At 45.7% G+C, this 12,146-nt stretch overlaps 1 protein-coding gene across 1 annotated transcript in view; it reads right to left on the minus strand.

Moving 5' to 3' along the window:
* polr1a (RNA polymerase I subunit A) overlaps window positions 1-12,146 on the minus strand; it is a 184,159-nt gene that overhangs the window by 31,285 nt on the left and 140,728 nt on the right. The window contains exon 32 of the mRNA XM_085975489.1: window positions 8,449-8,566. Within this exon, the coding sequence (XP_085831615.1) occupies window positions 8,449-8,566 (118 nt within the window). The remainder of the gene's footprint in view (window positions 1-8,448; window positions 8,567-12,146) is intronic.

The following is a 12,146-nucleotide window of genomic DNA, read 5'->3' on the forward strand; positions in this document are numbered from 1 at the left end:
AATCTCAGCAGGTGAAAGTTCCGGCTGCATTCATTCCACTTGACTTAAGTTAGCTGCCGGCTGTTGTGTCTGATAGTGATATATATGCCAGCTGTGAAGGTTTACCCAAGAGACTCAGGGTGTTTCCAGTAAATTCTCAAAGGGTAGCTAATGAAATGTGAAGGAGATGGCGGGAGGGGCAGGATTCGTGGGACGATTGCCTGGAAAAACCCATCAACAGTAGAAGCTAAATAATAAGCAATAAATTATCTTGTTGATATCTTTCAAATGATTAAGCTAAATGCAGAGAAAACTATTTCGTCTAGTGGGGGAATCCAGAATAAGGGGACAGAAGATTAAAATTAGGGCTAGAACATTTAAAGTGGAATCAGGAAGCACTTTTTCATGCAAAGGGTAGTGGAAATCTGGAAAACTCTCCCCCAAAAGGCTTTGGATGCTGGGACAATTTACATTTTCAAGGTGGAGTCAATAGTTTTTTTTGGAGCAAAGGCAGGTGAATGGAGTTGAGGTACAGATCAGTCATGATCTAATTAAATGGCAAAATAGGCTAGAGGAGTTGAATGGCCTATTCCTGTTCCTATGTCAAGGAGAGGAAGTCCTGCGACGACATACCTCAGAAGTTCAGGATGATACAGTTTCAACAAAGATCTCTTTGGTAAACGTCATACTGAATGGCACTGGTAGAGTACTGATCACAGTTACTGCCAATATTCATCAGCCTAATCTCTTTATTTAATTAATAATATTTTTGTACGTCCATTTTTCTCTTTCAAAAAATATTTTAAATGAATATTTTGCATCTGTGTTCACTATGGAGAAGGACGGTGTAGGCATAGAAATCAGGCAGGGGGATTGTGATATACTTGAACAAATTAGCACTGAGAGGGAGGAGGTACTAGCAGTTTTAGCAGGCTTAAAAGTGGATAAATCCCCAGGCCCAGACGAGATGTATCCCAAGCTGCTGTGTGAGGCAAGGGAGGAGACTGCAGGGGCTCCGACACAAATTTTCAGAACCTCTCTGGCCACAGGGGAGGTGCAAGAGCACTGGAGGACAGTTAACGTAGTACCATTATTCAAGAAGGGTAGTAGGGATAAGCTAGGGAATTACAGGCCAGTGAGCCTAACATCAGTGGTAGGGAAATTATTGGAAAAAATCCTGAGGGACAGAATTAGTCTCCACTTGGAGAGGCAAGGATTAATCAAGGATAGTCAGCATGGCTTTGGCAGGGGGAGATCATGTCGAACCAACTTGATTGAATTTTTCGAGGGGGTGACTAGGTGTGTGGATGAGGGTAGTGCAGTTGATGTAGTCTACATGGACTTCAGTAAGGCTTTTGACAAAGTCCCACATGGGAGACTGGTCAAGAAGGTAAGAGCCCATGGGATCCAGGGCAATTTGGCACATTGGATCCAAAATTGGCTTAGTGGCAGGAGGCATTTATCCACATTATACTGCATCTGCCATACATCTGCCCAATCACCCAACCTGTCCAAATCATACTGGAGTTTCTCGGCATCCTCCTCACAGCACACACGCCCACCCAGCTTTGTGTCGTCTGCAAACTTGGAGATATTACATCTAGTTCCCTCGTCTAGATCATTAATATATATTGTGAATAGCTGGGGTCCTAGCACCGATCCCTGCGATACCCCACTAGTCACTGCCTGCCACTCGGAAAAAGACCCGTTTATTCCAACTCTTTCCTTCCTGTCTGCCAGCCAGTTCTCTATCCAAGTCAGTACCTTGCCTCCAATCCCATGTGCTTTAACTTTACACGCTAATCTCTTATGCGGGACCTTATCGAAAGCCTTCTGAAAGTCCAAATACACCACATCCACTGGTTCGCCCTTATCTATTCTACCAGTTACATCCTCAAAAAATTCCAGTAGATTAGTCAAGCCCAATTTACCTTTTGTAAATCCATGTTGACTTTGTCCGATCCTGTCACTGTTTTCCAAGTGCTCTGCTATTACATCTTTTATAATGGACTCTAGCATTTTCCCCCACTACCGATGTCAGGCTTACCAGTCTATAATTCCCTGTTTTCTCTTTACCACCTTTTTTGAATAGTGGGGTAACATTAGCTACCCTCCAATCCATGGGAACTGTTCCAGAATCTATAGAATTTTGGAAGATGACCAGCAATGCATCTACTATTTCTAGGGCCACTTCCTTAAGCACCCTAGGATGTAGATTATCAGGCCCTGGGGATTTATCGGCCTTCAATCCCATCAATTTCCTTAACACCATTTCCCTACAAATACTGATTTCATTCAGTTCCTCCCTCTCATTAGACCCTATCTTCCCCGACATCTCTGGGAAGTTAGTTGTGTCCTCCTTTGTGAAGACAGAACCAAAGTACAGTATGTATTTAATTGGTCTGCCATTTCTTTGTTCCCCATTATAAATTCCCTTGATTCTGACTGCAAGGGACCTACGCTTGACTTCACCAATCTTTTTCCCTTCACATATCTATAGGAGCTTTTAGTCAGTTTTTATGTTCCCTGAAAGCTTACTCTCATACTCTATTTTCCCCCTCTTAATTAATCCCTTTGCCCTCCTTTGCTGAATCCTAAACTGCTCCCAATCCTCAGGTTTGCTGCTTTTTCTGGCCAATTTATATGTCCTCTCCTTGGATCTTATGCTATCCCTAATTTCCCTTGTTAGCCACGGTTGAGTCAACTTTTTTGTTTTATTTTTATGCCAAACAGGGATGAACAAATTCTGTAGTTCATCCATGCGATCTTTAAATGTTTGCCATTGCCTATCCACCGTCAACCCTTTAAGTAACATTCCCCAATCCATTCTACCCAACTCGCGCCTCATACCGTCGTAGTTTCCTTTATTTAAATTCAAGACCCTAGTCTCGGAGTCAAATACTTCACTCTCCATCTTAATGAAGAATTCTATCATATTATGATTGCTCCGCCCCAAGGGGCCTCGCACAACAAGATTGCTAATTAATCCTTTCTCATTACATAATACCCAGTCTAAGACGGTCTGATCTCTAGTTGGTTCCTCGACATATTGACCAGGAAACCATCCCGTATACACGCCAGGAATTCCTCCTCCACAGTATTGTTACTAATTTGGTTAGCCCAATCTATATGTAGATTAAAGTCACCCATGATAACTGCTGTGCCCTTATTGCACGCGTCTCTAATTTCCCGTTTAATGCCATCCCCAACCTCCGCATTACTGTTTGGGGGGTCTGTATACAACTCCCACTAACGTTTTCTGCCCCTTGGTATTTCTCAGCTCTACCCATATAGATTCCACATCATCAGAGCTAATATCGTTCCTTAGTATTGTGTTAATTTCCTCTTTAACCAGTAATGCTACCCCACCTCCTTTTCCTTTTTGCCCGTCTTTCCTGAATATTGAATACCCCTGGATATCATATCCATTTACAGCTATTTGCGCAGCTAATTCATCCACCTTATTACGAATGCTCCTCGCATTAAGACACAAAGCCTTCAGGCTTGCTTTTTTTAACACTCTTAGACCTTTTAGAATTATTATTTACTGTGGCCATGTTTGATTTAAACCCTTGACTTCTCTGCATGCCACTTTTGCTTTTCTCCTTCCTGTCTTTTGCTTCTATCCTTGTTTCCCATTCCTCCGTCTCCCTGCACAGGTTCTCAACCCCCTGCCATTTTAGTATAAACCCTCCCCAACAGCACTAGCAAACACTCCCATTCAATTCACTCCACGTGATGTCAAGAAACGGCTGAAGACACTGGATACTGCAAAGGCTATGAGTCCTGACAACATTCCGGCAATAGTACTGAAGACTTGTGCTCCAGAACTAGCTGCGCCCCTAGCCAAGCTGTTTCAGTACAGCTACAACACTGGCATCTACCCAGCAATGTGGAAAATTGCCCAAGTATGTCCTGTCTACAAAAAGCAGGACAAATCCGACCCGGCCAATTACCGTCCCATCAGTCTACTCTCAATCATCTGCAAAGTGATGGAAGGTGTCGTCGACAGTGCTATCAAGCGGCACTTACTCAGCAATAACCTGTTAACTGACACCCAGTTTGGGTTCCGCCAGGGCCACTCAGCTCCTGACCTCATTACAGCCTTGGTCCAAACATGGACAAAAGAGCTGAACTCAAGAGGTGAGGTGAGAGTGACTGCCCTTGACATCAAGGCAGCATTTGATCGAGTGTGGCATCAAGGAGCCCCAGCAAAACTGAAGTCAATGGGAATCAAGGGGAAAACTCTCCATTGGTTGGAGTCATACCTAGCACAAAGGAAGTTGGCTGTGGTTGTTGGAGGTCATTCATCTCAATCACATGACATCACTGCAGGAGTTCCTCAGGGCAGTGTCCTAGGCCCAACCCTCTTCAGCTGTTTCATCAATGACCTTCCCTCCATCATAAGGTCAGAAGTGGGGATGTTCGCTGATGATTGCACACTGTTCAGCACCATTCGAGACTCGTCAGATACTGACACAGTCCGTGTCCATATGCAGCAAGACCTGGACAACATTCAGACTTGGGCTGACAAGTGGCAAGTAACATTCGCACCACACAAGTGCCAGGCAATGACCATCTCCAACAAGCGAGACTCTAACCATCTCCCCATGACATTCAATGGCATTACCATCGCTGAATCCCCCACTATCAACATCCTGGGGGTTACCATTGATCAGAAACTGAACTGGACCAGCCATATAAATACTGTGGCTACAAGAGCAGGCCAGAGGCTGGGAATTCTGCGGCAAGTGTCTCACCTCCTGACTCCCCAAAGCCTTTCCACCATCTACAAGGCACAAGTCAGGAGTGTGATGGAATACTCTCCACTTGCCTGGATGAGTGCAGCTCCAACAACACTCAAGAAGCTCGACACCATTCAGGATAAAGCAGCCCGCTTGATTGGCACTCCATCCACCACCTTCAACATTCACTCCCTCCACCACCGGCGCACTGTGGCTGCAGTGTGTACCATCTACAAGATGCACTGCAGCAACTCGCCAAAGCTCCTTCAACAGCACCTTCCAAACCCGCGACCTCTACCACTTAGAAGGACAAGGGCAGCAGACGCATGGGAACATCACCACCTACAAGTTCCCCTCCAAGCCACACACCATCCTGACTTGGACCTGTATCGCTGTTCCTTCACTGTCGCTGGGCCAAAATCCTGGAACTCCCTTCCTAACAGCATTGTGGGTGTACCTACACCATATGGACTGCAGCGGTTCAAGAAGGCAGCTCACCACCATCTTCTCAAGGGCAATTAGGGATGGGCACCAAATGCAGGCCTAGCCAGCGACGCCCACATCCCATCAATGAATAAATTTTTTTTTTTTTTTAATAAAAAGGACAGTGGTCCTGGTCCTGCCGAGGTGCAAATCGTCCAGTTTGTACTGGTCCCTCCTCCCCCAGAACCGGTTCCAATGTCCCAGGAATTTGAATCCCTCCCCCTTGTACCATTCCTCTAGCCACGTATTCATCTGAAATATCCTTCTATTTCTACTCTGACTAGCACGTGGCACTGGTAGCAACCCTGAGATTACTACCTTTGAGGTCCTATTTTTTAATTTACCTCCTAACTCCCTATATTCAGCTTTTAGGACCTCGTCCCGGTTTTTACCTATATTGTTGGTACCTATATGCACGACAACTGGCTGTTCACCCTCCCACTCCAGAATGTTCTGCAGCCGCTCCGATTAGGCTTATATTCATTACAGTTTAGAAGAATGAGAGGGGATCTCATTGAAACTTATAAAATTCTAACAGGACTAGACAGACTAGATGCAGGAAGGATGATCCCGATGGCGGGGGAGTCCAGAACCAGGGGTCACAGTCTAAGGATAAGGGGTAAGCCATTTAGGAGAGATGAGGAGGAATTTCTTCACCCAGAGAGTGGTGAACCTGTGGAATTCTCTACCACACAAGGCAGTTGAGGCCAGTTCATTAAATATATTCAAGGAGTTAGATATATTTCTTAAGGCTAAAGGGATCAAGGGATATGGGGAGAAAGCAGGGACAGGGTACTGAATTTAGATGATCAGCCATGATCTCATTAAATGGCGGAACAGGCTCGAGGGGCCGAATGGCCTACTCCTGCTCCTATCTTCTATGTTTCCATGTAGATATGAATGTAGGAGATATGATCAGTAACTTCGCAGATGACACGAAAATTGGTGGAGTGGTAAATTGCGAGGTGGGAAGCCTCAGGCTAAGGACGATATAGACGGGTTGGTCAGATGGGCAGAACAGTGGCAAATGGAATTTAACCCTGAAAAGTGTGAGGTGATGCATTTTGGGAGGACTAACAAGGGAATACACAATGAATGGTATGACCCTAGGAATGACAGAAGATCAGAGGGACCTTGGTGTGCATGTACATAGATCCCTGAAGGCAGCAGGACAGGTAAATAAGGTGGTTAAGAAGGCATATGGGATACTTGCCTTCATTAGCCGAGGCATAGAATACAAGAGCAGGGAGGTTATGATGGAGCTGTACAAAACGCTAGTTAGGCCACAGCTGGAATACTGTGTGCAATTCTGATCACCACATTTTGGAAGGATGTGATTGCATTGGAGAGGGTGCTGAGGAGATTCACCAGGATGTTACCTGGGCTGGAGCGTTTCAGCTATGAAGAGAGACTGGACAGGCTAGGGTTGCTTTCCTTAGAGCAGAGAAGGCCGAGGGGGGACCTGATTGAGGTGTGCAAAATTCTGAGGGTAGATATAAAGGAATTTTTCCCCTTAGTAGAGGGGTCAATAACCAGGGGGCATAGTTTCAAGGTGAGGGGCAGGAGGTTTAGAGGGGATTTGAGGGAAAACTTTTTCACCCAGAGGGTGGTTGGATTCTGGAACTCACTGCCTGAAAGGGTGGTAGAGGCAGGAACCCTCACAACATTCAAGAAGCATTTAGAGGAGCACTTGAAATGCCATAGCATACAAGGCTACGGACCAAGTGCTGGAAAATGGAATTAGAATAGATAGGGCTTGATGGCCGGCGCAGCCACGATAGGTTGAAGGGCCTCTTTCTGTGCTGTATAACTCTCTGACTCTGTGGGGGAGAAATTCGGTATCGCCCCTTTTGGGATGCAATTATCGGCCGGGCGTAAAGTTTAGTGCCTGGCGCTAATTATCACCTCCGACTGCAAACCTGGCTTCTATCGCCCCGGAGGTGCTTGGAGCGCTAAATCAGGCGTTACACACCTCTCTTAAGGCGCTAACGCCGAGGCGCTATCTCAGTGCTGGCGAAGCTCATGTGACGTCAGTCAGCAATGGAACACAGACACACTGGCGCTGGCCAGTTCTTAAAGGGGAGGGTCGATCTTGCTCTCCATCCACACCTTGCTCATTGCAGCCTTGAATCTCAGCCTGGAGAGACCTGTACATCAAATCTGCTGGAAAGAACAATGGAGAGGCCCAGGGAAAGATGTCAGAGTGCAACCCCCATAGTTTCTTTTAAATTGATGCAAGGAAGATCAAATCAAAATGAACCTGCAAAGTGCTGCTCAGTACCCAAAACTCCTCAACACAGCGCTGAATATCTCCAGAAGTCTCTCTCTCTCTCTCTCTCTCTGAATGCGTGGTGCAAAAATGTCGCCGAAAAAAAAAGGCAGGAACCGGTTGCCTTTAAATAGCGCTCCCCCAGTCCCTTCCCGACTGCAAAACGTTCCCCTCAACCTGTCGATGCTAGCGGCGGGCGGTAATGCAAGGGGCGTTACTCAATATCCGGTCCAGGGCACTACCGGGGCATTTAATGCTCAACTGACGTCACGATCTGCGGGTGCAGGAGATCCTGGCGGCAGTGTTTAGCGCCGCCGCAAAATGTCTGGTCAATTTCGTGAGCGGCGCAAACATCGCCGCGCCGGGGCGTTAGTTGCTTTGCTCCCCTTTAGCGCCCTCTTAAGGCGCTAACGGGAGGCACAAACCACCCGAATTTTCCCCCCTATGACTCTAACCCATACTTCTACAATAGATGGGTGGAACAGATGCATTATCCCAAACCAACAAATCGATTAAGCTTGCCATAAACAACTTCTCCCACGGCTCAGCTGGGGAAGACGCCATCCAGCGTGGAACTGGCCCACACAGCCCTGGAAGGTCCCAGCTATGTGCTGAGTTAGCTCATTTCAGCCAGGATGACAGCCACAATCTCCCTGGGCTAGAGCGGTGGGGGGTGCGGGAGGAGACGGAATTTCCAAGGGGTAAAGAGTAGAAATTCCCATTCCCGATCGCTATCCAGTGACCCTGCGTTAAAGAATGCATGTGCGGAGATCCACAGCAACTGAGCTTGACTGTGATGCTTCTCGCTATCACAGCCAAATAGTCCACCTATACACATACCCGAAGAATGGCCACTTGGGCAAGGGGCAGGAGGAGGCCTCACATCTGTAGAACCATACTCCAGCAAGAGTTGGTGTCTTCAGGAAAGGAGGGGTGAAAATCATACGGACAAAACAGAAAAAAAAGACTTACCATATACAGCAAAGACATCTTTGATTTCTTTTTCTATGACTCTTAGAGCAGCTTCGATGCCATACGTGCTGGCAATAGCGTGGACGTCATTTGAATACAAGCGGCTCAGGTCCAAGGTCTAAATGACGGGAAGCAAAGGGGAGCAAAGAAAACGGGTTTACTATCATACCTGAGAGATCTGAAATTCAAGTTATTCTCAACACAATAATGACACCACAATATAACCATTTATTAAATGGTCACACTTTACTCTCACCTATACAAAATCATATATATATATAAAACAAGGTGTTAAGTCACAGAATAAATATAGGTGGCTGGGGGAAAAAAATCTAAACATTTCAGCCTTGTCTATGTGACCTGCAATCCTGTATTTACACATGAACAGGTTTTCTTGAGTTGAGCCCTCCCCGGGGGGGGAAAATACAGTTAATAACTCATAGTTAAGCAGTACCCACAACTTAAACCAATTTTATTTAGTTAGGTTTTGTTCTCGGGATGTGGGTGAGGCTGGAAAGGCCACATTTACTGCCCTTCTCTAGTTTCCCTACGTGGCTTGCTGGGCCACTTCAGTGGGCATTAGGAGTTAAACCATCTAATGTGGACAAGGGTCAGATGTAGGCCAGAATGGGTAGGTTCCCTTCCCTGAAGGATATTAGTGAACCAGTTGGGTTTAAAAGTGCAACCTGTTGGAGTAAATTTGCAAATTAGATATAAAGTAAAAACAAAAAATGCTGGAAATACTCAGCAAGTCAGGCAGCATCTGTGGAGAGAGAAACAGAGTTAACGTTTGAGGTTGATTACCTTTCGTCAGAACTGGAAAACGTTAGAGATGTAACAGATTTTAAGCAAGTGCAGGGGCAGGGAAAGGGGGGAGGGGAGGAAAGAACAAAAGGGAAGGTCTGTGATAGGGTGGAAGGCAGGAGAGATTAAATGACAAAAGGTATGATGGTACAAAGCAAAAGGAGATGGCAATGGGACAAGAAAAGAAACAAAAGATTAGTCTAGAAGAGGTGTAAATGGGGAACGGCAGAATCATCAACAGCTGCCATGTGAAAAAATAGGGGCAGAGTTTATAGTCTGAAATTGTTGAACTCGACGTTGAGTCCAGAAGACTGTAAAGTGCCTAATCGAAAGATAAGGCACTTTACAGCCTTATCCTTATGGTGTAAAGGTAAACCCAGCAACTACAGGCCAGTCAGTTTAACCTCGGTAGTGGGGAAGCTTTTAGAAATGATAATCAGGGACAAAATTAACAGTTACTAGTTACAGCCTGCCAACCTGAAAATGACCCATTTATTCCTGCTCTCTGTTTTCTGTCCGTTAACAAATCCTCAATCCATGCTAGTATATTACCTCCAATCCCACGAGCCCTAATTTTGTTTAATAAACTCTTGTGTGGCACTTTATCAAATGCCTTCTGAAAATCCAAATACGCCACATCCACTCATCTATTCTGCTAGTTGCAACCTCAAAAAACTTTAACAGATTTGTCAAACATGATTTCCTTTCATAAATCCATGTTGACTCTGGCCAATCCTATTATTATTTTCTAAGTGCCCTGTTACCACGTCCTTAATAATAGATTCTAGCATTTTCTCCACTACTGATGTCAGGCTAACTGGTCTGTAGTTCCCCGTTTTGTCTCTCCCTCCTTTCTTAAATAGTGGGGTTACATTTGCCACCTTCCAATCGGCAGGAACCATTCTAGAATCTATGGAATTTTGGAAAATGACAACTAATAGATACATAGATACATAGAAGATAGGAGCAGGAGTAGGCCATTCGGCCCTTCGTGCCTGCTCCGCCATTCGATGAGATCATGGCTGATCCTTTAATTCAGTATCCCGTCCCCGCCTTCTCTCCGTAACCCTTAACCCCTTTTGCCCGTAGAAATATATCTAATTCCCTCTTAAATATATTTAATGAGCTGGCGTACACTGCCCTCTGTGGCAATGAGTTCCACAGGTTCACCACTCTCTGAGTGAAGAAATTCCCCCTCATCTCTGTCCTAAATGGTTTAGCCCTTATCCTTAAATTATGTCCTCTAGTTCTGTTCTCACCCGCCAAGGGAAACATTCCTTCTGCATCCAGTCTGTCTAGACCTGTCAGAATTTTATACACTTCTATGAGGTCCCCTCTCAATCTTCTAAACTCCAGTGTGTACATCCCTAAACTACATAGTCTCTCCTCATAGGTCATTCCCGCCATTCCTGGTATCAGCCTGGTGAATCGCCGCTGCACCCCCTCCATGGCAAGAACATCCTTCCTCAGATGAGGCGACCAAAACTGTACACAGTACTCGAGGTGTGGTCTCACCAGTGCCCTGTACAGCTGCAGCAAGGTATCCCTGTTCCTGTATTCTAACCCTTTTGCTATGAAGGCCAGCATACCGTTTGCCTTCTTGACCGCCTGTTGCACCTGCATGCTCGCCTTCAGTGACTGGTGTACAAGAACACCCAGGTCTCTCTGTACTTCCCCCTCTCCCAATCTATTGCCATTTAAATAATAATTTGCCCTCCCGTTCCTGCACCCAAGGTGGATAACTTCGCACTTGTCCACATTATAGTGCATCTGCCATTTATCCGCCCAATCGCCCAGTCTGTCCAAATCGCTCTGGAGCTTCCTGGTCTCTTCCTCTGAGCCCACCCCCCCTCCTAGTTTAGTGTCGTCTGCAAATTTGGAAATGCTGCATCCGACTCCCTGATCCAGGTCATTAATGTAAATTGTGAACAGCTGGGGGCCCAGGACAGATCCCTGTGGTACCCCACTTGTTACTGCCTGCCATTCAGAAAATGAGCCGTTTATTCCAACTCTCTGTTTTCTATCTGACAGCCAGTTCCCTATCCACGCCAAAACTTTCCCCTTTATCCCATGAGCCTCAATTTTCCATGCTAATCTTTTATGTGGGACCTTATCGAAGGCCTTTTGGAAGTCCAGGTACACCACATCTACTGGCTCTCCCCCATCTATTCTACCAGTTACTCCCTCAAAAAATTCCAATAGATTAGTCAAGCACGATTTACCCTTTGTAAATCCATGTTGACTCTGTCCTATCCTGTCCCCATTTGCTAAGTGCTCCGCTATTTCATCCTTAATGATGGACTCCAGCATTTTGCCCACAACTGATGTAAGGCTTACAGGTCTGTAATTACCTGCTTTTTCCCTACCCCCCTTTTTGAATAGTGGGGTAACGTTAGCTACCCTCCAATCCATCGGCACTGTTCCCGAGTCTAATGAATTCTGAAAAATCATCCTTAGTGCATCCGCTATCTCTAGGGCCACCTCCTTCAGTACCCTAGGATGCATGTTATCAGGCCCTGGGGATTTGTCCACCTTCAATCCCTTTAGCTTCCTTAACACCATATCCTTAGAGATATTGATTTGCGTCAGTTCCTCCTTTGCCAATGTCCCTATTTTTCCCGATATCCCAGGGAGGTTTTTTGTGTCTTCCTTCGTAAAGACTGACCCAAAGTATGCATTTAGTTGATCTGCCATTTCCTTATTTCCCATTATATATTCCCCCGTATCTGACTGCAATGGACCAACTTTGGTTTTCACCAGTCTTTTCCTTTTGATATATTTATAAAAGCTTTTGGAGTTAGTTTTTATATTTTCCGCCAGCTTGTTTTCGTAAGCTATTTTGCCCCTCTTGATCATGCCCTTTGCCCTCCTTTGCTCTATCTTAAACTGTTCCC

Source organism: Somniosus microcephalus, chromosome 2 (genome assembly GCF_052327205.1).
Source record: "Somniosus microcephalus isolate GS21.2 chromosome 2, FLI_Smic_1.0, whole genome shotgun sequence".
NCBI classification, from domain to species: Eukaryota; Metazoa; Chordata; class Chondrichthyes; order Squaliformes; family Somniosidae; genus Somniosus; species Somniosus microcephalus.